The following is a 26787-nucleotide window of genomic DNA, read 5'->3' as shown; positions in this document are numbered from 1 at the left end:
GAAGCTTAGAGTTGCTTTATTGCCACCAATTGGAGTCATCAGTCTCATTATGTTCCATATGGAGCCACTGCTGAGTCAAGAGTGACATCTAGTGGTCAAATTTTGTACACCAATCTGATAATATCTTGTAATATCGTAATATCGTAATATCCTCCAATATTCTCTAGGGTTGAAATTTGGAATTTGCAAGTATTTCAATGAGTGCCCTATTAAGGGTTAAGCTGTCCAATGAGTATTCAATCAATATCTTCAGCCAGAATTTCACTCTTTGGACACAAGGACTTCCAATCATGACAGTATCTGTAAAACAGCCAATTTAAAAGCTGTTTTACAGATACAATTGTGTTGTATACTACAGTGGCATTGCATATCAGTGTGTAGACACAGCTGGTTACCTACTCAGTGGAAATTGAGAATGCAGGATGCTTTGCAGTTTGTTTCTGCAAGCACTGCCTCTGAATGAAAAAAGGTGTGTGCTGTGTCTGTCATATTAAATAAGACACTTTTCATCACAAATGGATAGGAGGTAAGTGCTCATAAGCCAGAAATTTTGGGGGTATAATCACTCTGAATGTCCATGTCAGAGAAACCAAGCACGGAGATGAAAATGTTTCTGTCAATGATGATGCCCAGACACTGTCTTCATCCAGTGGCGGTTCTAGACCAATTTTACCGTGGGGGCCAAGGAGGGGCCAGTGTTTAATCAGAGGGGCACATTTAAAAAATGGCAAAAATGATATTTAAGCATTCAAAACCTTTATTTTAGCTTATTTAAAAATCTAATTTAAGCTTATTTGGAAGATATACATTCACTGATTGAAACAATGAGACAATTGTTTTTGTACAACAATGACATTTGTCATTTTTATGCACAATTACTTTTTTTTAAAAACTGCAGTCCAGTGAGAATGATCTTTTTATATATATATATATATATATATATATATATATATATATATATATATAATACACAAGCTTTTATTGCACAATTAAACTATTATACATTGTACACATTCTGGGTTCTAGGTAAATAATTGTTCCGTTGTTCATTGTTATAAATTGATCATTTTATTATTAATTTTACACAGGGGCCACAGCAGGGGCCAAGGGCTTCTTCACAGGGGCAGTGGCCCCTGTAGGCCCCTGTGTAGAACCGCCACTGTCTTCATCACACTCACAAACACATAAAAAGCAGCCAAGATTCAGGTCTGTAACAGGAGGTTTATTACTGAATGTTCAGTCATATACTTTATAATAATATGAATAAAATATTACATCTGGATCATTGTATAGTATTCCCTTATATCCAACAACCATATACACATATACAGTGTCAACAGAAGTCACTACATATCTTGTCTAATGTATTGCGCATGCTTTCTTTGTTATCTGAGGTTTAAAGACACGGCTGCCTTTAATTAATTCAACTAGTCCAAAAGTAAAATATGGTCTCATTATTGAGTGGGACTGAAGAGGAGGAAATGGGACAGAGGGGTCGAGGGAGAAGAAAAAGAGAGGGAGAGACGACATGACAGCCAGGGACCTCGGGGTGGGCCTGAGGGAGACTAGTCACACCAAATGTCTAATAAGAGTAAAGTCAAGGAGTGTCTGTGTGTCTAATGCTGAAGCGAGCGTCGTGCCTAATGGTACGTTGCTGTGTTTGTGTCAGAGTATGATATTGTGCGTGCCTGTTTTAAATGAGTGTTTTCAACATAAACAGGACATAAATAACAGAGGTTAAAGCTCACGGCTGACAAGCAACAACCCCCAGGCTCCATTCTGGTGGGAAGGAAACTAGCTAACGGCGCTAGCATACTGACTTCTCTCTCCTCTGTGTGTGTGTGTCTGTGTGTGTGTGTGTGTGTGTGTGTGTGTCTGAGCATGGAGGGAAATGAACTGATGTCAGGCTTTTTAGTGTCATGGTTTGCACTGGAAGCCAATAAAGATACAGATTCAGACCAAATAACTTGCCTAGTAATTATGTTTGAACAGTCTATACTGGATTCTTGGAAGTTTGACCCACTTTGCTTTTGCTGGCTCCAGGGTTAACTCTGTGACTGGTAGATAGCACTACTCTGCACATGCTAATAGTCCCCTCTTACCTGTAGTGCTATTTTTAAATCTAGATTGTTTTGGTGAGAGTTATGTGTTGGAGTGACCTTTTCTTGTTTATAAGGGAATTAAATGGCGCTTCACTTGTGTTGCTCAAAGCACCAAAACTATAGATTTGAAAAACTCAAGAACAATGTCTTTTTTTCTGATTATTTGTTTGCTCAAGGTAGTCCACAGACCTTGTTGTGAGCAGTTTCTTGGAGAAACTTTTTTTTCCACCAATGTATCACCGTGCGACTAGTAACTTTGGCTAGGCCTAACAGCCAGCCAAAGAGGACGGCATCAGTGTTTACATTTCCTGCTGTCTCAAGCACAAGCCTGCGCCGTGAAATTGTTCGGGAGAAAGAAAATAATTCCAACATGAAAGTGCTAACAACAGTAACGTGGTAGCGATCTCTGAGCGCTTTGAACACCACAAGAAATCTAGTTCCATTATATTCAAGAGAAGGCAGATATCTCCAACACTCTGCTAATCGCACCAAAACAATCTGGATTGATTAATGGCACGACAGGTAAGAGAATTTTTTTTTATTTTTTTTTACTTGGGTCAAAAGTAAAGCTCGCTAATCAAAGATAAATGGTAACAACAACCTGAAAGATGCTGAAACACTCAGTAGTTCTCTGGGTTCATTGCTATATGCAATCCCTTTCACGTTTCACAATCATTTAATCTATTTTTTATTGGTGCCTATCAATCACATATAAAATAAAAATAATTATAGGTTGGGTATTGTACCAATGAATCAAGTCCTGGATAACCTGAACTAACAAAGACACAAAACAACAAGACACAACTAAGACACTCAACATGACTAGAGATGAAGGAAGAACAACCAGACAAAAATTAACTACAAAAGGACCAAAACAATTTCAGAAACCATTTCAGAACAACAACCTCCTAAACAGGAGAGGTGGCCTCAAACGTATCTTTGCCCGCTCTCTCATAATCCACATTTGAATCAAGTCGTTACATTATTAACTAATGAGCCGGTATTAAAGTAGCTCATTGACATTTTATCTCTACCTTCCAGTCTCAGAGTTAGCAGGAAAAACTGATCAATCTGGTGTCAACTCTTATCAACCTCCAAAATGCCATGTACTCCAAGAACCCATATTCGACTGATTAAATATAGAAAGTCTCCATCTATATCTCCCAGCACAAACTACCCATTGTTCATACAGTAAATTTTGTCCAGCAGTTCCACGTGTAAACTTATATTTTGTCTCCTGATCCACAAAGATACTGTACATCTATATGATATCTGAAGTACTTCTAGTTTGTGGTATTTTTCTTGCATTTTCTTTTTCCTTCACACATTAGCATCTGTGGATATATTACCAAATATAAAAAAGTGTAAAGAAAAAAAACAAACTTTTTTCTGTAACTGTCAAAGTGTGCTATATGACTCTACACCATCAACCACTAAACCTCGTTAAAATAAACTGTTGTAACTTTACACATGGGTTGAAATTAACTGAAAACTGGTTGTATTGATATTCATATCAGAGGAACAAATCATTTCTTTTTACAAGCAACAAAAACAGGGAAAAGTGCATTTAAACATTAAAGTCTCAGCTGAATGGGGTTGTAATAAAATGGGATTAAATACAAAAAAAAACAAAAAACAGAGTACCTGATAATAAATGTTACTGCCACTGGACTTGGAATGGCTTGGACCGCCTCAACCTTAAAAAGCCTGCTGGGAATGCATACTTGTTTAGCAAATAAACCTTTAAATTTAAGAAGACCAGTGGTTATTTCACTGCAAGTAGGTACTCACACTGTATACATTAGTGTCCATAATGATAGCTGAGCAGAAACATTTACATACTGTATGCAGTGCAGGACAGCCAGAGGTGAACAGGCTGACAATCTTCGACTGCTAAATTATCAGAGTTCAAAAAGGCCAGCAAACTTATTTTAAGTGCTGACCCCAGCAGGTGTATGTTGTTGTAAATGTCCTACTGATGACCTATAAGTTAAACCAACAATTTTATAGCTGTTGGCGTCAAACTGCGTCAAATTAACTTTAAAAAGCAAAGCTCCATTATTATTTTAAGATGTGTGGAATAGATATCTGTAATGTGGGATTTATATATAAAAACCTTTTACACTCATCAATAAAAACATTAAATAACCACAAGAAAAAGTTGTTAAAATTCAATTTAAATAGGTGATGTTTACAAAGACTTGTGTGTGAGGGGGAATAATCAGATAGACAGGCAGCCAGTGCTCACTGAGGCAGGGAGGTAGAAGAGGACCAGACAGGAATCTCATCTAAAAACAATCTTTTCTTTTGAGGGAAGAAGTCAAAATTATATTAACTTCTCTCAACTTTCTGTGGCCTCTCCTGACCTCCATCCCTCTTCAGCACTTGTGGTCAGTAGTAAAATTCACATAAAACTGAACATATACACAGAATACATATAAACAGAGTGCCATCATTTTACCCCTCAAAGCAGACAAGACAGGAAAACACAAAACATTGTGCTGTTAAAAAAAAAAAGTCTAGTAATGGATAAAAACAAAGAGCAAAGAAGCTTCGATGTAGACAAAAAAATTAACTTAAAGTACCGTTTGTGCACTACAATCCAACATTCAATGGACTATCCAACAAACTGAGGGACCTGTGTGTATTTTAAGGGCATTTTCACCCCAAAATCAAATGTATACAGGCTATTACAACGTCCAATTACAACTCTGGAGATGAGAGTTACTGTTTTCCATTGCAGCTCACAGAAACAAGCTGCAACTCTAATTTTGAGGCTCGGGTGTGATCAAAGCATCAAGCGGTCTCCTGACACAGACTTCTTACATTATCAAACACAAACAATAGTAATTTCTTAAATGGAGCACATCTACAGTGTTGCAATGTAAAAGAAAACCCTCATACATTTGCCTCTTTTAGTGATTCAGACTACAAATGAGTGTTTTTTCCATTAAAATGTCGTAGTGCAGCTTTAAGTCATCTCCTACAGTACAGTGGCATTGCTGTTTAAGCATGATGTCCTTCTCTAGGCTGCAAAAGTGGCAAACCACACACACACACACACACACACACACACACACACACACACACACACACACACACACACACACACACACACACACACACACACACACACACACACACACACACACACACACACACACACACACACACACACACACACACACACACACACACACACACACACACACACACACACACACACATCCATTTAGTGGGAAAGAGCAGATGTCTCATCAAGAGATTAAATTCTGGCCACACACAAATACCCCTGCAGAGTTTAGTAATCTGTGATATTTGTAAAAATGATATGTAATATGAGTTCTTTCCTAAAGTGTATGTGTGTGTGTGTTGTTTTTCCCAACAGGGTAGATTGGATGGGATGAGGATTTTAAAGGCTTTGGCCACTGAACCAATAAAAATTGTGTGTGTGTGTGTGTGTGTGTGTGTGTGTGCGCGTACCACTATGTGTGGATGGAATTTACGTAGACGCCTTAGTAGCAAATACAGTGTGTGAGCGAAAATGAGTGTTACATCTCCAAAACCCTCCCTTTTTTAACCCTCACACACACACACTTGTTTCTATCCAGACTGACGTGTGCTGACCGACGTGTGCTGTAACCTTGGCTGCACTTTGGTTGGTGGTTAAAGGCCAGAGACTTTATTTCGACCAGTGACGCTGCAAATCCTGCTGAGACAGGTGTGTGTGTGTGTGTGTGTGTGTGTGTGTGTGTGTGCATGTGTGCATGTGTTTGTGTATGTATAGCAGGATAATCAGGCTGGATGAATTGAAGGCTCAAACCATCAGTTTGAAATAAAAGCTAAAGCTGCAGTACTACCTGCTGGCCAGCTACCGCCACTGCAGCTAAAACTTCAAAGCCTCTTTTTTTCCAATTCTGCCTTCTTTTCCATCATATTCACTCTTGATACTTAATTCTGGAATATACTTTTCTAATATTTTTTCTTGCAAAAGTGTTAAAGTTGTGGTTATTGACATTTATTTGTAGCACTCAATGGGCTGTAATTTAAATAATTCCTCATCTGTTTGTATGACATGAAGCCATTATGAAACAATTTCGTTGGTCTAACGTTGGTACAAACAAAATATAAGAATTCTTTTTTCTGATCACTCTTGATTCAGTTTTTCTGAACAAAGTCAGCTATTTTCTAACCCAGCTTCTCTCTCTACACACCATAAAGCTTTCAAAAAGTGTCAATTAAGAGGATGAAGCTGTTACAAACAGTGCAGACATAAAGCTCTAAACCATAGTAAAGCTTACTGACCAGACATAAATGAAAATGATTCAAAGAAAAAAAACATATCAAAGGACATGACATTAAAAGCAAGACAAAGAGACAAGAAAATGTAAAAAAAGGTTTAAAAAAAAAAGTTTGGTTATGATTCTTATGAAATCTTCCAACAAAAGGCATGATGTGCATCTGACAAAAGCGGCGAAATAAAAATAATATAGCTCTGTAGACAAGAACAAAACAGTCTGTAATAAAAAAGGAATAAAATTAGTAAATAATTAATATCATTACTATCCCACATTATAATCATTATAGACCCCAGTTGAATGTACGCATTTTCCTTTTTACAAGTAATAATTCTAACTGAACGACATCTCTGCCTCTGACAGGACGGGAGTGGTGGACGAGGAAGTGGAATCGGCCAATGAGGCAGTGCTATTGTCCATGCTCCTGTTCCAGGGGCTCCGATTAGGCGTGGATGGGTAAGAGGGTGTGGAGCAGTTGGAGGGCGGGCCGGAGCCGGAGCTTGGGCTGCTGTTGTTGGACAAGGACGAGAACAGGGCGTCTTTTCGGAGACCTTTATTCTGGAGCTCCAGCTGAAGGTGCTCGCAAATTTCCTCCGGTAGTCGATGATACTCCTGGTCAAGTTCCCTCTCCAACTGAGCCTGGAGCTGGGTAAGAAAAACCACAAAAATAGTAAGAAATTAAGGAGAAGTGGGAGAATGAATTGAAGATTAACATCACCGTAGAGGAGTGGCAGAATATGTGTGAAGCACAGCACACAACCACAAACTCGAGAATATGGCGGGAATTTCGGTGGAAAAATCTGACCCGTTTCTTCATCACTCCCAAATTAAAAAGTAAACAAACAGGCTCCCAGCATGCTTGCTGGCGTACATGTGGAGAAAGGGAGGCAAATCATTCACATATTTTCTGGGGATGTCAGAAACTTAACCCATTTTGGGGAAATGTACACAAAATAATTAAAGATATCCTGGGTTATACAAAGAATGTAGTGTTATGTACCTTGGGAATTCAAATCATTATGTCCTGGTCAAAGACAGATATTAAATAAAAAATACTACTGGTCACATGTAAAAAAAACAATAACAAGAAGATGGTATAAGGTCGAGCCACCAGCTGTGAATGAGTGGTTAGAAATCATTAGAGAAATCCATAACATGGAGAGAAAGACATATAAACTTAGAATGAAGGAAAATGTCTTTTTGACTAAATGGGAGAAGTGGACGCGATGGGACACAGTTGTGAATAATTGAAATGTATCTTATTCATATTCTTTTCTCTTATATCTGTAAACAGTGTATTTTAATAATGGACACATGTAGCCATGACTTTTTTTCTTTTTGTTGTTCTCTTTTCAGTTGTATCTGATTTTTTTTCTACCGCTTCACCCATAGGATGTAATACATGGATCTATATGTATACTTTGATGTTTGTGGAGCTGAAAATTTTCAATAAAAATTTAAGTTTAAAAAAAAAAAATAGTAAGAAATATTTAAGCACTTGAATATATGTGTAAATCTTTGTCATTTTGCTCACCAGAGGAAGTTCGTCATCTATGTGTTGCAGCACCTCCCGCTGCCTCAGCATCAGCTTGTCCTGTCTCCTGGTCTGAGCCTCCTCCAGCTGTGGGGTGAGGAAAGAAGAGCAGGAAAGGAGGAAGATTTAGGAAGAGTAGAGAGGGTAGAAAAAAAGGGGAATGTAAGGGAAATAGGAATAGAAATAGAAAGGAGATGCAGGATAAAAAGCAGTGTGTAAGAGGGGATTTTAGGAGAAACCAGTAAAAAAGGAAAACACAGGGATAAGGAAAGGAAGGATGATGACAATGTAGGTGAAATAGGACAGAAGGGAAGAGCAGATAGTGTGTGAGAAGAGTAAAGTTGATGACAATGGCAGAAAGAATGTACTATAAAGTAGATAAATCCTAAAGGACTGTTGGTGATAAGAATGTTAGTGTGGGTACTTACCCCGCGGATTAAGGAGACAGAATCTTGAATGTGTTTCCTGTTGATCTCATTCAGCTCCCTACAGAGGGAGATGAAGAGAAACAGTCAGGAAAATAAAAGATGAAAGAAATAAGAAACATGTCTTATTTCAGGCAGGATTATTACGTTTCAGCCTTGTCTTTGTCGCGGGTCTTTGCTTCGCAGATGCTGTTTTGTCGCTTCCTGTCCAGGATCTTTTGGAGGTCTTTCTTCTCCCTGCAAATACAATGACATCACAGCATTACATCTGAATGAAGACAAACTGAAAACTTCATAGGGAACTTTTATATTTTTGTGAATGTTATTTAAAAAAAATGTAGTTTGAAATTTCAGTCATAAAATCATTTTCTTGCATGTCTATTTAATGTGTTTAAACCTGTTTTACACTAAAATGATTCGTATTATACTATTTGCTAGAATAAGATTCCAGTAGTGGCTGTTTGATTGTTTCTAGCTTTTGTGATCCAAACATTTCCAAAAAGTGTGTTGTAAAATCCAAACATCAAAATTAATTTAAAAAAACAAACAAACAGACGCTGAGGTTTTACTGAGGCAGGTTTAGCCATTAAAAAAACACAAGGTGAGGCATGCACATTTACAGCAATTTACAGCACCAAAAAGTACATTTATATAATCAAAATAACACAGGGCTCGTACACTTTAGCAGTGGTCAAATTCAAGCATTTTTCAAGGACTTTCAAGGTCAATTTTCAAGCTTTTCCAGTATCTTACACCTGTTGTAAATTGCATGTTTTAGATGAGTACTTACATACTAAAAGGGGGAGATTTCACTTAACCATACCAACAGCGATGGTATTACACTTTTAGGAGGAACAGTCTTCATTTCAGATAGGCTACTCATTATTTTTTACATTGAACGTGTGATTATCTATAGTCTATAGATGGATATAGCACTTTATCCAAAATCCAAGCACTTTTTAAACCTTGAAAATACATTTAAATTCAAGCATTTTCAAGCATTTCAAGCATCCGTACGAACCCTGATAACAAAAAAATTCTATGTTTGGCTCTCACCTTAAGTAATTTACTTTATTAGAGGATTTTAAAAAAAATTTTAGGGTGATGACTTAACATAAAATTGGATGTGAGCCATTCAAAGCTTCATTCCAAAATCTCGATAAAAGCTTCAAATGTAAAATAAAAATAAAAATTGGCATTAGATACGGCCCTAGTTTGTGGTCAGTCCAACATCTAGGAATTTAGGAAAAAAAAACCTTTAAAATCAATATATGGCAGTATGTCAAAAATGAATGCTTATTTATACCATCATAATAACTTAAAGCAGAAAGCCACTCTGGCAGTGACTTTGGGTCCAGATTGTTCTTATACAATGTGAACCAGTTGCACTTACTTCTCACACGTCTCCTTGAGCTTCTTCAGCTGATTTGCTTGGCATTCATGTGCCGTCTCCTTTAACTTCTGGAAGGCCTAAAAAACACACCACAGCAGACGTTGACCTGTCAGTGAGTCACTGCGCAGATGTACGGAAGTTCCACAAAGTTTCTTAGAGGTCAGCTAATGAGGAACTATGTGAGTATGAAAGTATGTATATTCAAGAATTCTTGGGAAGGAAACAGTGTTTTTTCCAAGTGTGTCACCTTGAGGATGCAAAGACTGAGGGAGTTATTTGATGCCGTGTGTGTGTGTGTTGTTACCTCCTGCAGGTGTGTTTGTTGCTTCTCTCTCTCCGGTGAGTGGAGCTGCTGTCTGAGCTTCAGTAGTTCTTGCATCTGCCATTCCCTCAGCTGGACCGTCTGCTTCTCAAGCTCCTGATCCAATGCTGTCAGCTCCCGCTGCACCGGCTCATAAGGCTCGCTGAACACACAAGGTCAGCCAGTTTAGTACAATCTATCGATCATTACATCATCAGTCTATCAAGATTATTCATCCAAATCCATTCAGTTTTACTTTTTCTTGATGCTACGTTTGAGGTGCTTCTCCATCTGACTGCGTCTCCTCTGGGTGTCTGAGTGAAGCTGGCTGTTCCGACTCTTCTGCTCCTTACTCAGATTCCACACCTATAAACACACACAAGGAAAACGGCACTTAACTGATGTGCAGTGCATGAGCAAAAATAATCTAATCAGCTAGTTTCTATGCTGGAGTAAAAAATGAATGCGTCAAAACAAAGGATAAAAGTGTTGTGATTGTGTTCTAGCATCTGTCTGTGAGTGTACCTTTTTGAGATGTTTCTTACGCATCTCCTTGAGTTCTTTGCCCTGTTTCTTTAGCAGCTTCAAATAGCCTTTCTGCTGCTTCAGCTCCTCTATCGACTGGACATAGACGTCTGAGTGACAGACAGACAGTGAGACAGAGAATTATGGTCAGTTGTCATATCATTCAGTGTTAATCTTGCTGACAGCTCGTCCCCCCTCAGGTTGTCAAACTTAAGATCTATGTGACACAAAAACGATTTTAGTGGTTTCTGTGTGGAAATGAAAGTGCTGGAATGACCTTACCTGCCAGAACAGTGGCTATGAGGTCTTCCTTCGGACTTGGCGCTACACCGTAAGAAATACAGGAGGAGAAGCACACAGACGGTATGTGTGAAATGGATGATGGGAAAATGAACCAATCAAACAGAACGATGTGCATGGCTTTAGTTTATCATACAAGTTCATCTCATGTTGAATGAAACAAATCATCATTTTCAGTTTTATTTTCAATTAGTTTTATGCTTTAATTCATGAAAAGTTCACATTTGTGGAGATGTATGATTTAAGCAACACAGGGAAGAAAAAACTTTTGCTGTTGAAATGAATACTTGTTGAGTGAAGACACGTACATGGGTTGTGCTTGAAATCACTTTTTTTCCCATAGTTGGTACTACACACAGAGTCAGCATATGCTGCATAAAATCACTCTAAAAGGTGCACTACATTAAACATTGAGTGTATTTTTACCAGCATACTGTCCGTACTCAAGTAATACGACTTCTCTGCATCATTCTGTGCATACAGCTGAATGTAAATCAACATCACCTCTTCTAATCATTAAAATATTTTCCATTTTAGTGACTATTTTTTCTAAGGTTCATTATATATGTAAACACCCACGTCTTTCCTCTTAACTGCACCTTAATGTCTGTTCGCTTTTATTTTTAAAGGACGAAAAGAGACTTCCTGTGTCTGACCATCTTTCAGAGGTCACTTGTGATCATTCATAACTATTTTATCCAATAGTGAATTATTATATTACTATCTACTACTATATTACTATCTGCCTAGATTGAGTATGTCCACTCAGCTCATGTATCATATTCTACTACTCAAATTCTTGCTAATGTAGTAGACGTGGGCATTTCTCGCATAAACAAAAATCCATGTAATAGCTAACAGCTAACATTAATGTATATCACACCTCCTTGCAGCAGGCTGATTCAAATATACATGGGGATGTACACTGCAAAAAAATGAAAGTTGGGTGAACTCAAAATTTCAAGACAACAAACTTCAATAAAATTTTAATTTGGACAATTAAACTAAATATTTTAAGTTTTGTTTTTGAGTTTGCTCAACTCTGAATTCAGATTTTTATCAACTCAACTGTAAATTGTACTAACTTATAATTTTACATTGTAATAACTTTTAATCCTTACTTCTGCTAACTTCTGCAATGTGCTGAATTGGCACGATTGTAACGCCGCTATGAAATGTCAGCTAATGTTGCAACCACAATTTGAGTTAGCATTGATACGCTAATGGCTACTCTTGTAGCTCTAACAAGCAGCGCCGCTAGCATCAGTTAGCCGCTAGCATCAGTTAGCTGCTAGCATCAGTTAGCCACTAGCATCAGTTAGCCGCTAGCTTTCGCTAATGACCGAATTTCACAACAAAGAAATAAGAGTTAGCAGAACTATTGTCCCTTGCTGTGAACCCCAACTTAAAGATATAAGTAACAACAACTCACAAACTTGTTTTTGAGCAGACAACTGGCTTCCTTTGTTGTGCTAACTTACATTATTGCCCTAAATGTCAATAATTTATATTTCCAAGTTTCACCAACTTAAATCACTGTTTTAGGCCAAAAAATACAAGTTGGCTTTTTTGCAGTGTAGGCTGACTTCTAAACTTGCTCCATAACTGAAACTGGCAACCCAAAGGCCTACTGCAGGTCCGGTGGACCCAAAACAAACATGTAATGAGAGTTAGCTCACTGCTTCCTGTGCTGTCATGGACTGGTAGTGTTGCAATAGATTACAGCTGGAATCCTACGCAATACTGACAATAACAAGTCCTTCACCGCAGTAAAATTAAAGGCATCAACAACTGAAAATGATCTCAATCTAATGAAGGTTTACATTATCATATTATCCTTTTTCATACATGTAGCAAAATGGCAGGTGTGTTTGTCGGGTGTCAAGTGTAGACATTAAGACGACATTTGTGGAGGTCCCTACCCGGTGCAGGTAATTTGATGATGTCAGGGGCTTCATCCAATGAGCAGGGAGGGAGGACGTCAAAGGGGGAGGGGACTCCACCTCCCAGAATGACTTCACTCTCTCCCTTGCTCTCTCTCTCTTTGGGCTGGTTGGGGACATGCTGGACACAAGCAATAGGAAAAAGAAATGAGAATCTGGAGACCTATCACACAGTTAAATACTTACTAATTGGGGTTCAGATTCTTTTTTAAAGAAGGGGTTGGGGGGAATGTTCTTGTCCTCACATCCACACACACATTCTGACCTCCGTGCAAACATTTGGTTGTTATTGTTCGACGCACAGATGTGCCTTACCTCATTGTTGTCCTCTATGAGAACAGCCAGCTGTGTCTCTCTCTTGTGCAGCTGACTGATGTGCTTAATGGGGTTGGTCAGAGCCTCTGCGTACTCTGAGAACACACACACAGACACGCAAGACAAGGAATGCCTTAAGGTCATAGATAACCATATGTTCACATATTCTAGACCAGTGGCAAAGTTATTTGGAATATTTTATGGTAAGTTCAAGTCAAGGTCCAAGTCTTGAAGTCAAGGTACTTCACTGACTTTATTATTGGGAACATGAAATTGATTTGCTGAGTGAGAATCCTTCAGGTCCCTCAAGCTTTTTTCCACAGCTGAAACCAAGGCCTTTTGAGAAATATGGCTCCAGGATTTACAGGGAACCATAGAGCTGTTTTCCCTGTTTCTATTCTTAAAGCTAAGCTAACTGTCTGCTGATTGTTGCTTTATATACGGGTATGAAATATGAGATTGATATCAATATTTTCATCTAACTCTGACAAGAAAGCAACTAAGTACATATCTTATGAATATAAAAACCTCTTAATTTAAAGCCATGAATTACTGTTGACTGCCTGAAGTAATGAATACATTTTTTCAAATCATTAGCTGAAGATTATGGCTCAGCAGCTGAAATATACAGCCAACAGGAGTGCTATTTCTCTGTTTGATTATCTGTTTCATTCTCTTTGACAGCAGCTAGGGTGATAAAAGGTATTGTATGTGTGTTTTGTTTTTGGGTTCTCACTTTTACTTGTTTTAAAGTGCATCAAAGTTATTGCTCTTTTCGCATCTGTTGCTTACGTTTTTTCCTGGGAATGTCACCACAGACAACAGGTTTGTTAAGTAGGATGTGTTGTGCAAAGCTGGAAAGTGTTCTTCTTACCCTGGTGTTCATTAGGGATGTAGTCCTGAGCTTCAGTGTAAACCAGCAGAGAGGGCAGGAGGAGGGGCTGGTTCAGCTCATTCTTCAAGTTGATGTAGTGGTAGCCTATCAGGAAGGAAAAAATACATTAATTACTACTGTCCATGGGTGGAAAAGGTACAGCAAGGTGTAAATGAATGCACATAGCAGGCATACAGTACATCAGTGTGGTTACCACCAGAATTCTTTAAATGCCTGACAGTACTAGAGCGTGTTTATGGGTGTGTGTGTGTGTGAGAGTGCTGACCAGGTCTGATGGCCGACACAGGGAGGATCCGGTGTCCAATAAACTTTCCATTTTCTTCAAACACCGCTATCCTCAGAGAGGCCAGCGTAGGGAGGACGATCTGGACACAGAGGGGTGTTGATGGGAGAAGTTTAAGAGTTAACAAATAACAGACAATGAAGGGTGAGAGAAATATTTGAAAGATATCTGAATCTTGGCATGCACACCTTATTAAACACAAACATCTCATCGTCCCACACAGGGTCCAGCGAATTCCCGTTGGATGTTTTGGTTCTGTACTTCCTCTTTGTATCGGCAGGAAGTCCAAATATGTCCACTTCCACATACACACCAACCTTTTTATCTGTCAGAAACTGGCCTGAGATCACCTGGAGGACGTTAAATTATATATGTTTATTATGACAACTCTTGCATAGAACTTAAATGTCCAAATAATGTAATGTTTTGTGCTTACCCTGATTTTGACAGTATTGGCGACTATTCCATCCACTATGTTTTCTGTGAAAGGGTCAAAGTGTTTGTCCGTCCTCCTCATGAACTCAGGTTTCAGCAGGTAGCCGCTGTGGCCGTTGTACTCAAACACACCCATGTTCAGCTGCATAGGGAGGTCTGGTAGAGAGGAAGGAAGAGATGAAGAATGTAAGATGGGAAACTAGGATAAAGATTGAGGTGCTTTAACTTGACCTCCCTGAGTTTGGAATTATTTATAAGGCTGAGAAAGCTCTTTGATTTTCACTGATCCTAAAAGAAGTAGAGGCAGCCACAAGGGCAGCACCATCACTTTTGAAGCGTTGAGTTTGGCATTTTGGCCATCAGCATCTTTTTTTTTGAGCCAGAAGTGACCTTATTTGGATGAGGGCACTAGACATACCCCCCTATACCTGCAGCCTGACTGCACCTGGCTTCAGTAATTTAAGGTGTACCAAAAACCAGTTCACACAGCTGATCAAATGTACACAGTGCCATGGATACTCATTGTTTTTAGCTCTTTATCCTGAGTGACAGCTCGCCATGGAAGTGTCTTGTCAATCGCAGCATAGCTACACCCTAAAGCATCATCTATTTTTATTTGAAATGGGATTGAATATACAAAATGAACATCATACTGCATTGAAGATTTGAAGCTAGTGACTGTGAGCATAAACTCATTTGGAAAATGTTTACGGAAGAAATAATTCCTAAATCCTAATTTTCTCATTGACTTCTGTACAATTTGACTTATTTTTGCAGTTAGTGAAAGAGAGAAAGAATGCAGGTTTAAGGCACTTCTGCATTAGCTTCATTTTTCAGAACCGGAGGCTACATGCACTTTTTTAATACAGTCACTTTCTATGCTACAGTATCTGCGAGCTGTAGAAAGTTATTTCTTTCTACTTTATAGGCCTAGATTACATGACCGAGTTAGGCCACCTGAAGGTGAAAAAAAAAAATAGACTCACCGAGGGTCTGGAAGTTTAGCGCCACCATCTGGCAGCCGACGTTCCAGAAGAGCTGGGGCATGTAGTTGGAGCTGTCCACTCTTGTTCCTTTAGGGTAGATCCGGCTCAGCTGATTCTTATTGTACCTAGAGGAGTGCTGTTAAGAACTAAACACTGCATATGTGGCTTATGAATTGCACTGACCATTTGTAACATATTGTAGGCTGTCACAGATAAAGGCAAGCACTATTTATTGCGTGTTGTTTAAAAGTTAAGACTAGTTTGAAGACTTTCCCTCATCTTGAACAGTTACAACACAAAAGAGGGATTTGAACACACCAAAGATTATGCACATACACATAAACCATACTCCTCCCAAGGGATGACAAGCTTTCAAGGATACTCGACGAACTCGATGGGGGAGCCTTTCAGGGTGTCCATGCCTTTTGTTTCCACCAAAGACGACATCTCAAAGTACTTCCTCCTTTCTGGTGGACAGAAAGAGTGAAAAATGACAAAAGAACACAGGTACAGAAAATGATTCGATCCACAAAAGAGACCACACAGCCAGTTTGTTTACCTAATAAGCTACATGGGAGAGGTAATTAACACTAACAAGGCTTGCCCCCCTCCTCACTCCCCAAGTCACAGCATCTTCCTGTGTCTTTATCACTCTCACACACATACTCACTGTTTGCCACCTCGAAACTCTTGAATTTGACAGGTTCGATGTAGTTGACGAGTGTTGACATCTCCTCTGTGGCGTTCACCTCACTGCTGGCTGTACCCTGAGGGAGGCAGATAGCACTAATCCATCAATCAGACCATAAGCCAGTCAAACAAACTGTCAGCAGCGTTCCTGATGGCTCTTACCTCATCAGAGTTCGGCTTTTTCGGTTCCGTCGCCGATTCATCTTCCTCATCCTCCTCGCTTTCTCCCTCACCTCCTGAACCATGTAATAAATACACGTTATGTTAAACCTAGTGTGCACAACAATGGAAGACTTTATAATCCATATATCCATCTGTATCTTCTTCTACAACCCACCGATGGATTTGCGAGGCTCAGAGTCTTTGACCATCGTCTCAGCCAGCTTTTCTTCTCCGTTAGACAGGAGCTGGCTTCCCTCGCCGTCGGTCAGGGGGCAGTCTACACACATGAAAACAAACTAATAGTTTTAACTACTTACAGTAATCTGTATATTCTAACATCATTTTAAGCACGTCTGTGATAGACCCACTGTAGCTTTCAGTCATGTGCCATCTGAGCCTAACACTCAACAGGTTTCATTCCTCTAAACAATCATTACAACCAAACAGGAGGAGTATAAGAGTGAAATCAGCTGCTTGAATGCAGTCTGAATCTACAGATTCTCAGCCATGCACGCATCTGCAAGAAACGCAGATAGTCGCCGGCGCTCACCGTTGTTGGGTGACGACTGCTCCTCTAGCTCTCTGCGCCGGATGCTGCCACTGCTCGAGGGTCGGTGGTGATGGTGCTTCTTCTTGTTTTTGATGAGAATCTTTCCCAGCATTTCCTGTGGTGAGGGGAGGGGCTGACCAGGGACCAGCTAAAGAAACAGAAAAGACATGGGAAAATTGAACATTTGGAGAAAGAAAGCAGGAGTCAAAGTGTCATGCACAATATGTTAAACCAGAGTGAAACAGCTCTTAAAATCAGTCAAAATTAAAATAGTTCAAATGAAGTCTAACATCGACTAGTCAACTAGTCAAAAATAAGTTTAAATCAGTATAACATCTTACTTAATCAGTATGAAATCAGTGTCCAAATCAGTGTCCCAATCAACTTTTACTTTTTAACACATTTAAGACAGACTCGTGTTAGTTTGTGTGCATGCAGTGAGAGTTGTAAATAGAGAGATGTTTGTGAGGTCTAAAGCGGTGCATCACGAGTTGTGATTTGGTAGAAAATGGTCAAGATCATGAGCTGATCTGCACATCACAAGCTGTGATCCTATTCAGTGGTGTCTAAGTTGATTAACACCATGACTGTGGAGTCAAAGGATATTAGTGTGTTGTTAATTTTCAGTGAAACATAATTAAAAATGCATTAATTTTAGACTGACACAGCGTGTAAATGTTATAAATGAGTATCAGATGGTGCAGTCTTACCGGATATTTCTCCAGTGGCTCAATGAGCAGGGCGTCTCCAAAGATGGTCCTGCAGTATTCTGCCATTTTGGCCTGCTGCTTGGCCCTGACAAAACAAAAGACACGGGTCAGATTCTGAATGATCACTACTAAACCCAACATGCCTGAAAACATCAGTTGCCATGATTATAACATTTTTTTGAGCAAAACTTAAATAAAAGCCTTGAATATTGCATCTGTTCTGGTAATTAACACATCAGACTAAACTGCAACCCAAAATACATAAATACAAACTAGATTATCAGAATTCACACACTCATACAGACTGGCAGGACTTACGAATCTACGTGGTTTTCAAAGGAGAGGATGAGGGGATACTGTGAGGTCTTGAAAGCACTCTCTGCTATCGCCTCAATCACCTCCTACAGTCAGGGAAAGAATGAGACAATCAGAAGTAGGAAAAATAAACATTTCCTCACATTGCAAGGTGTTTCATGAGTGCTTACGAACTAAACATTCAAGTTTTTACCAGGCGGCAACCTCCCATTCTGAGCAGTGAAGCAAACCTGAAAGTGCATTAAGCCTGCAAAGTTTCAACGGCGTTTGCAAAAGAATTCCGGTCCTATCTATCTGAATACAAAATGAGACTACTTCTCACTTCATGTATTACCTCAGAAAAAATTCTCGTGGCAACATTATGGTCTCCATAGCTAGTTTAAGGTCTTCTTCAAGAGAATATGATGTTAATTGTGTAAATAATGGTCCCATTTAAAAGACAATAGATGATAAGACAATAGATGATAAAACGGTATGATTTAGGGCGTGGCTACCTTTGATTGACAAGTCACTATCTTGGCAAGTTTTTTGTTTGTGATTTCGTTTCGTTTATTTGAACATTTTTTTCATATAAAAATGTCTTGTTCAGCGTTCGGTTGTAATGAAAGACACTCCACGGAATTGGCTGTTCAATTTTTCTTGTAAATAATGTACATTTTGTTTTAGCGTTAACAGTTTATTTTTAGATACACCCGTCCTCGCACTTCCCCAGTCCAAATATTGTCTCTCCCGGTTTCTAAAAAACAAAGATGGAGATGAATGCAAAGCAAGATGGTGACACCCGAAACGCAGAACTCAATGCTTCAAACAGGCAGTCCACAAACTAACGGATGACATCACGGTGACTACATCCATTATTTAAATACAGTCAATTGGTTTTACCTGATAAATCAAATAGCAGAACTTTGACACATTGTAATAAAGCAAAGAACTTTTTATGACAGAAGTTAAAACCTTTTTACTTAGTTAGTTTGGGCAACAGGTATTGGCACTTCAACCACTTTCTGTAGTAATAAAAAAGGAAAAAGCACCTTAAAGGGGATCTCAGTGGTCATGGTGAACCCGTGGGTGATGTAGGGTTCCTCATCTTGCGGCCGGCCCTTCCAGCAGTCCAGCTCTATACACCGACAGCCGGTTAGCAGCACCTGCCTGTACATCTCCACTGACGACAGACCGGTCAGCTGACCCACTGCAGACACACAAAGGGAGAGAAAGATGCTTTTGGGATCACAAAGACGAATGACAACATTATATATGTGAACACAACGTTAGATGTGAGGGGTGCTCTTGTACCTGTGAGGTATGTGTTGTGTGAGGAGTTGATAAAGTAGTGAGAAAGCGGTTGGTTCATGTCGTCGATGATATCCAGCCTCTCTGGTGGCACGATGCTGTTTTCCTCTCCTCCTAGATACCGGCTGAAAGCCTGCAAGCTGATCTGGTCTGCATGACGGAGAGAGAAAAGGACGGGATGTGTTTACCGACTTTAAAAAAGGTCAGACTTGTTTTTGACCGTCAGACCAGCATCCATCTGCTCATGGCAATCAGAATAATTGATTCGATAAAAAGGGCATGGACCGGAGGATACTATGAGAAATATACACCATGTGCTCTAGCAGTGAACTCACCTAAAGATCAAAAGGCTTCTGATTTATTTTATTTTTGGATGCCACCCGACTTAAAGGAAGATCCAGCTTAGCTCTGAACACTGTGGGTTGGATCGTGGATCATCTTACAGATTTTGGCTTAACTGTGTCCTAGCAGAGCGGCTTACAGCAGCCAAGGCTCTGTTTGTTCCCAAGTTTTGTACAGTTTATCCGCAGGAAAACATGTGGAGGACATTTCATCAAATACACAAATGTCCCACATTCTGGATATTTTAAAGAAGAGACATGGATACAGCTTCTGTCGGTGCATGGCCAAGGATTTTAAAAGAGTATAACTTCCTACAATAAAAGACCAGGAAATCAATCATAATTAACCTTTAATGATCTGCTGCAGCTGATAAACAGATTATACAAGAGGCAACAAACTCAACTGTTGTTGTGGTCTATGTAAACTAACCTACTTGGTCCATGAGTTGTGTTTTAAGCTTATTTTAGGCCAAATTACTTATTTCCAAGAAACATACAAGCACATCAAGATTTAGTGTGATTTCTTTTTTTTCAGTGCAAGAACAGCAGACCAACATTAATTTTCTGCAATTTTACACTGCACTTTTAAGATTGTACTGAGGGCCACTTAAAGTGAGGGTGCGGGCTGTCTGCGGCCCCCGGGCCTCCAGTTGCCCATCCCTGATCTAGATGCCTGGTGTGTGAACAGAAAAATATAGAACACTCAAAATGACAAACCTCGCTCCAGCTGGCTGGTGTTGGTCTCATATTTCTCCATGATCTGTCGGACCTGCTCTCTTTTCAGCGGGGGGTACAGCACCTCGTTCAGTCTGGAGTCTCGCTGCCTGCGGTTAATGAAGTCCATCAGCTGGTCCAGAGAGATGAATGGCTTCCTCTTGGAGCCACTGGAGCAAAAAGTGAAAAATGTAATGAACGGAATTACAAAATAATTTTGCACAGGGGTTGATGGTTTATTGTGGCAAACAGGCAGGCATATACCAGTGAAAGTGTGCCACATACCTTTCCTCAAAGATGCTTTGTATCTCAGGCCGGAGAGAGAGGGTGTCGAGGAACTTCTGGAAGGACTCCCACGTGAAGTCATCTGGCTTGATTCCCTCTGTCTGAAAGGGAACAGAGAGGATTGTGTAGAAAGATGTGGAGGGAAAGAGAAGAAAGGAAAATTACCAAACTGAGGATAAAATGCAAAGTTTACTACTTGTAAATGTTGAATCACACACTGTGTAAATTAATCATCCCCAAAATGATCCCCAAAATACTAAAAAATCCTGCTTTGTTGCTGAATTTCCAACTACAAAGAATTGTTAATTCTGTAGCTAAAATAACTAATTAACAGTGACTCTTCTCAGTGTTTTATGTGTTCTCCCTTTCAACCAGCAGGAGGCCCCAGAGTACAACAGTACAAAGAGAAATGCTGACAGTGCAGTTTGCACAATCTGGTCCCTTCTTCAGAAAAAAAGTCTTGTGACTCCAAAACAGATTTTTAGGAAAGATTGCCCTGACATTTAACACACAAGAAACAAGTTTTACCTACCAAACCACAAGTCTGTGCTACCATACACTGCAGGAATTTGACAAGATCGGACTTTCAGGTTTACAATAATGAATGAAGACTAGGGCTGCGACTAACAATTATTTTCATTATCAGTGAATCTACACATTATTTTTTGACTAATCGTTTATTTTTTTGTCAATAAAATATAAGAAAATATTTGCGAATTTATTGCAGATTTTGTTTACCTTTCTTTAAGAACGTTATTGAAAAGAATAATTTAAGTTGCATTTGCATTTAAATGTTATTTTATTTGGTATACATTATAATGCTTTTATTTTGAAAGTGCACTAACTCACCTAAATATCGTTTGATAATTCCCTTTATGCAGCACGCAGCCAGCTAGGTTTTTTATTTCTTTTTTTCACCCTGTATTTTACTTTATAAAATGTTAATGTTAAGTAAACTTGATTTAAGCTTTATTTTCTTAATAATTTATGATGGATGAAGCTTCAAATAAATCAGCACAAGAAACTAACTTGTGTTTGTCTGGTGCTTGGAGGGAGTTATAATAGTGTTTTAGCTTAAAATCTTCAAATGTTATGTGAGCAACAGTCCAAAAATCCAAAGCTATTTTGTTTATTATCATATCTAACAAAGAAAAGCATCACATTTTACATTTAGGGAACATCAAATGTTGTCGTTTTTGTTTAAATTATATCTGTTGTGTACCGAATAATTGTTACAGCTAATGACTTAAGAAAACTACTTGATATCTAGTTTCTATGCAGCCTAAATGAGGTTTAAAATGAATGGTTTAAGCCTTTCTTAACAAAATCCACCTACAAGCAATGCTGAAGGGTGATTTTATCTCATACTGTCACACTTCAAAAAATCCAAAGTATTCCTATAAAACTCACTAATTAGCCTAATAGCTTTTGTTTGTTTGATCTTTACCACTTGTGACTCAGTTCAATAAAGTGTCATATTGTAAAGGTACTCTCCTAGAGGCCTTCAGCCCTGTTTGCCTCCTTACATTGAGGGTCAAAGGCATGCAAAGAATGCAATGCAACACCCCAGGGTGAGAGACTAGAGTTGCAACTACTCAAATCTCATGTATGAACCGAAACAATTCACACGCATATCTTGAGTAGCCCTGTGGTCAGTGATCGCTTCAGATGATTACCCTGTTATTGACGAGGCCACACTGCTCCAGAGCCGTCTCCACTCTCTTTTTATCTGAAAACATCTTCAGAATACTAAAAGAAAGAGAGATAACATTCACGGTTCAGGCAGTTATCATGAGTCAAACCATTCACTGTTCACAGCGTAACAATCAAACACCGTCAGCAGAGTCTGACAGGATTACATTTATGTGAGTGACACAAACATCAGTGAACAGAGATAAAGCAGAGGTGAACTGATGGGGAGAGAAAGTGGAAGAGAGACAGAGAAGAGGAAAGGAAAGAAGAAGTGAAAGGCACTGGTGTTTAAAATTCTGTCTAGAGTTTAAAGAGTGGTCCGTGTGTGTTTCTCACTTCTTCACAGGAATCTTCCCGTCCTGATTCACCTGCAGCTTTAACTTAGTGTGCCTGAAACACACAGAGAGAGGCTTTAAAAGAACATCTGAAACCTACTTATGGTAAAGATGAGACACACACACAACTACTTACGCTTTGAGGAGGAAGGTGTGCCGTGATGCATTCTGGGAAAGTATGTTTGTGGCCAAAGTGAACAGTTCATCTGTCCAAATCTGGAAGCACACACGGACACAAGATGATAAAACAGCGGTTGTTTGACTTTTCGTCTGATGACAAAACTAAGTGAAACAGTTTCTATATACAACACAAACACACACACTAACACGGGGAAAAATCTGTCTTTACAACTCCTAAACACACACATGCCTCTGTGTCAACATCGTAAAGAGAAAAGAGAGTAATCTGCACATGGCCTGAGGGGAAAAAAGATACAGGGGGGAGAAGGAGGAAAGTTGGAGACATGACCGGAAGAAGGAATAAATATCCAAGGCAAGAATAAGTAATGTGAGTAGTTTATGAGATGGTGGTCATGGTTTCCATGGTTACCTTGGCTGTATCTTCCTGCATAGCCTGGAAGTTGAGGAAGGAGGTGTTGACCAGGTCATTGCCATGGACGACAGTTACCAGCTTCCTTTCAACGGAGTCGCCTTTACCGAAGCCCAGCACCTCTCGCAGCTTCTGGTCCTGACACACACAGACACACACACTTTTTTTTTAACTTACAAAGTCTGCAACATACTGACCACAACACTGGTTTTGTTCGTGCACACATCCTTCCCGCCCCTTGTCCATCTCTCTGCCTCCTGAGAACAGTAAATGTGATGCATGTGGTGTAGCACTCTGATCTAATTAACCAGGCGACTCTTTCCTCCTTTTTAGAGCGCTCTTTCTCTTCCACTGACTCTCTCGGACACTCAGTGTCTCTCCATCAATTATGCATTCCCTCCATCACTCCCTCTCTATCGTCTCTTTCGTTCATTTCAATTAAATTAATTATCTGGGATGGCTGTTTATCAAGAAAAATACTCTCAAAGCAGAGGACAAAATGTACATTCCCATTAAGTGGCGAGTGAGGGTTTAAAGGAGCATAATTTATAAACAGCGACCACATGACTGAAGATATTACACAGACCTCTTAGCAGTTTTCTTTGGAAGCACTATCTACTAAAGAAATAATCCTCTTAAAACTGTTGACAGTGTGTTCTGTGGATTTTTCAAGAGCAACAGGAACATTTCTTCTGGATACAAAAATTGTTGAACTATATATAAAGTAGATGTATATATGATGATTGACATTACATTTTGATGTTACTCAGCAGTGAGATTGTCAAAAGTTTTGATTCTTCTTCGCTACCACATGTTTAAAACGATATGTATCGAAAGTACCAAAGCCATAAGAAAACAGATCTTAGATCAGATTTTCAATTTTATTATCCATAAAACAATAATAACGACATAAACAATGTGTAGGCCATTTTACAAAAGTAATAATAATGTTAATAACTATTACCGTTAATTCAAATGAGTTGGTCCATGTTCAGTTACTCTCTTTCCATGGAGGTCGTATGTTTTTATATATATATTAGTCAGATCTGCGTTCTTACTCAATGACTTCCTTGCCAACAGTCACTGGTTATATCACTTCCTGTCTGACGGTCCATCTGTCAGTGGGCTCATTAGCACTCTGTCACCTTTTCACCACCAGTTGTGAGAGGACACACACATCTACAGTGGACACACATCTTTTGGTGACAGTCACACACTTGAGCATCACATTTCCAGTCAGAGGACAAAGTCATCAACAGCAGGAGGTGACAGCTTCTTTCTCCCTCTTTCTCCCTCTTTCTCCCTCCAACTGACCTTTGGTAGTTTGGCGTATTTTCCTGTTCTGGTGTCTCTGATGGTGCTGATGTCCAGAATCTCCACCTCCTAAAAGACAGAGACATAGATTTCAGTCAATCACTTGATTAGTAGAACAATGACTGCAGAAGTTCAACATTTGTAATTGCAAATCATATTATGAATATACACGGCCGTCCATAAAGTTGGAATCATTTTGTTTGTTTGGAAGAGATTAATTAAGGTTTTCAGAAGATATCCACTTTATCTGTCAATAATAAATCACATTGTCACAATCATGCCATGGAAAGAGGTAAAAAATATTTTATTCCAACTTTATGGGTGACCATGTATATTATTTTTTATATATTATTCAGTATCACTGTGGGAAATACCCTCATTTTTGCAACGCTAGCAGTGTTGCTATAAGGATGGCAATGTTGATAGGTTGATCTATCCACTTTGGTCCAGGGATGGGATGGCTTGCCAAACAATTTTAATGGTTCCTGAACAGTGTAGTGAAATGCTCGGTCTTAGGGCCTGTCTCTTAACACCCCATCTTCCAAATAAGCAGAGTCTGCTCTGATTGGTCAGTGTCTTCAGTCACTACATCTCGGAAACTTAGTAATCGATACCAATACCAGTGAAATTCCACAATTTCCGATACCAAATTTGATACCAAAATAAAGAAACGGGACAATAAATCCCATTCAGACAGTATAAAAAACAATACCTGCCTTACTGTAGAAAGAGAAGTAGTCATCTTTTTAGGACTAAGGCATTGACTTGGTACTGAAGTCTTATTTCTTGTGACATCCCAACTCTGCACCAGGGAATGACTGTAACAACACTGTAGGGCCACTGAGGGATCCCCAAATACATACAAAACTAAAGACTTTCCTATTAGCCTCAACTTCATTTTGTGCTTAGTGAGCTAATCTGGGCTTGGTTTGATTGTGAGTTCAGATGAGGAGAGAGATAGCAGGGGAGAACTGGCAATAAAGTCACCGCAGGGGGGAGTCTTTCTCACAGCTAATTAACAATAGGCTGAATACTTAAACTAAAAGGTGCTGAACGTGGATGTTAGCATTTAGCTAAAACTTTAGGATGTCTAAGTACAGCCACACATGCAGTGCTGTGGATTCTGAATCTATTCATATGAGATGAGTTGTTTTCCTTTAAACTTAAAATAATTAGTGAAACTTACATGAAAAAATATCAAGCAGAATATTATATATAATATGTACTTTAATTGATAATATGTTTATGATGGCATGACAGGTCAGTTTTATTTCAATATTTGTTCTGCTGTTTGTAATGCATGTATGTAAGAAGCAGCACGTACATTAGAAACACAGATGTAACAAAAGAGTGTTTTTGGTCTGTTCATGCTCCGTCGAGCCGTTCTCCTCCCATTAAATCCACTTTTATGCATCTTTTATCAGACTCCTCTGCTTCTTGAGACATAAAACACAACCAGTGACATGTGAACTCTCTCTGCGTGAGACAGTGGAAAACAGAGGGACAGAAATTTGGACACGCACATATATCTTAGACAAATCTTTGGAATAGATTTGCATGACTGATGCTGTGATAGCAATACTGTATGTATGAGCCCACACATACGCAAACAAGCAAAACCACACAGCGGAGATAGGAAAATAGTTGGAATACATAACAGCAAGACAGAAGCCTTAACCTGAAGGATACTGTGGTCTGGAACTGAAGCCCAAGCAGAGACGAAAATGGGAGGGATGGACGAGAGGAGGAGAGTATGGTCATAAACCATGGCCATAAACACAGAGGAGGACGCACTGTAAATATTTGTTTAGTCCTGCACTCATTCCCCGGGCTTTCTTACTACATTTATGTCACACATCTCACATCTTTCTCTCCATCTGTGCGTGGCCACACTGTTGCACTGAGTGCATTTTTCAGGACACAATTTAAGACAATTTAAGACATTCAATAATGAAAAAAAACACATTTTCAGATTAACTGATTGTCAAACATCATCTTGCACTTGTTTTATCCATGTTCTCCCCTTATTTTCTTCCAAAAATACCAGAAAAGACAAACTTATAAATCACTATTGAAACTCATGTCTTCCCCTTTCGTTACTTCA

General features: G+C 39.2%; 1 protein-coding gene across 1 annotated transcript in view; it reads right to left on the bottom strand.

Moving 5' to 3' along the window:
• Nucleotides 1–1201: 1201 nt before the first annotated feature.
• Nucleotides 1202–26787, bottom strand: part of plcb3 (phospholipase C, beta 3 (phosphatidylinositol-specific)) — a 57520-nt gene continuing 31934 nt past the window's right edge. Inside the window, exons 3-34 of the mRNA XM_059354611.1 lie at nucleotides 24684–24752; nucleotides 23370–23507; nucleotides 22956–23035; nucleotides 22821–22874; nucleotides 22469–22541; nucleotides 20793–20893; nucleotides 20511–20677; nucleotides 19456–19602; nucleotides 19194–19351; nucleotides 18166–18248; nucleotides 17848–17932; nucleotides 17138–17285; nucleotides 16763–16864; nucleotides 16588–16661; nucleotides 16406–16502; nucleotides 16118–16202; nucleotides 15736–15860; nucleotides 14751–14905; nucleotides 14503–14664; nucleotides 14297–14396; nucleotides 14011–14115; nucleotides 13137–13231; nucleotides 12801–12942; nucleotides 10861–10902; nucleotides 10579–10688; nucleotides 10310–10419; nucleotides 10057–10216; nucleotides 9753–9829; nucleotides 8507–8596; nucleotides 8363–8420; nucleotides 7935–8021; nucleotides 1202–7045 (exon numbers count right to left, since the gene is read on the bottom strand). Of these exons, the coding sequence (XP_059210594.1) occupies nucleotides 6734–7045; nucleotides 7935–8021; nucleotides 8363–8420; nucleotides 8507–8596; nucleotides 9753–9829; nucleotides 10057–10216; nucleotides 10310–10419; nucleotides 10579–10688; nucleotides 10861–10902; nucleotides 12801–12942; nucleotides 13137–13231; nucleotides 14011–14115; nucleotides 14297–14396; nucleotides 14503–14664; nucleotides 14751–14905; nucleotides 15736–15860; nucleotides 16118–16202; nucleotides 16406–16502; nucleotides 16588–16661; nucleotides 16763–16864; nucleotides 17138–17285; nucleotides 17848–17932; nucleotides 18166–18248; nucleotides 19194–19351; nucleotides 19456–19602; nucleotides 20511–20677; nucleotides 20793–20893; nucleotides 22469–22541; nucleotides 22821–22874; nucleotides 22956–23035; nucleotides 23370–23507; nucleotides 24684–24752 (3591 nt within the window). The 3' untranslated portion in view covers nucleotides 1202–6733. The remainder of the gene's footprint in view (nucleotides 7046–7934; nucleotides 8022–8362; nucleotides 8421–8506; nucleotides 8597–9752; nucleotides 9830–10056; nucleotides 10217–10309; nucleotides 10420–10578; nucleotides 10689–10860; nucleotides 10903–12800; nucleotides 12943–13136; nucleotides 13232–14010; nucleotides 14116–14296; nucleotides 14397–14502; nucleotides 14665–14750; nucleotides 14906–15735; nucleotides 15861–16117; nucleotides 16203–16405; nucleotides 16503–16587; nucleotides 16662–16762; nucleotides 16865–17137; nucleotides 17286–17847; nucleotides 17933–18165; nucleotides 18249–19193; nucleotides 19352–19455; nucleotides 19603–20510; nucleotides 20678–20792; nucleotides 20894–22468; nucleotides 22542–22820; nucleotides 22875–22955; nucleotides 23036–23369; nucleotides 23508–24683; nucleotides 24753–26787) is intronic.

This window comes from Centropristis striata, chromosome 17 (assembly GCF_030273125.1).
Source record: "Centropristis striata isolate RG_2023a ecotype Rhode Island chromosome 17, C.striata_1.0, whole genome shotgun sequence".
NCBI classification, from domain to species: Eukaryota; Metazoa; Chordata; class Actinopteri; order Perciformes; family Serranidae; genus Centropristis; species Centropristis striata.
The sequence above is the reverse complement of the archived record's forward strand: the minus strand, read 5'-3'. Positions and strand labels throughout refer to the sequence as shown.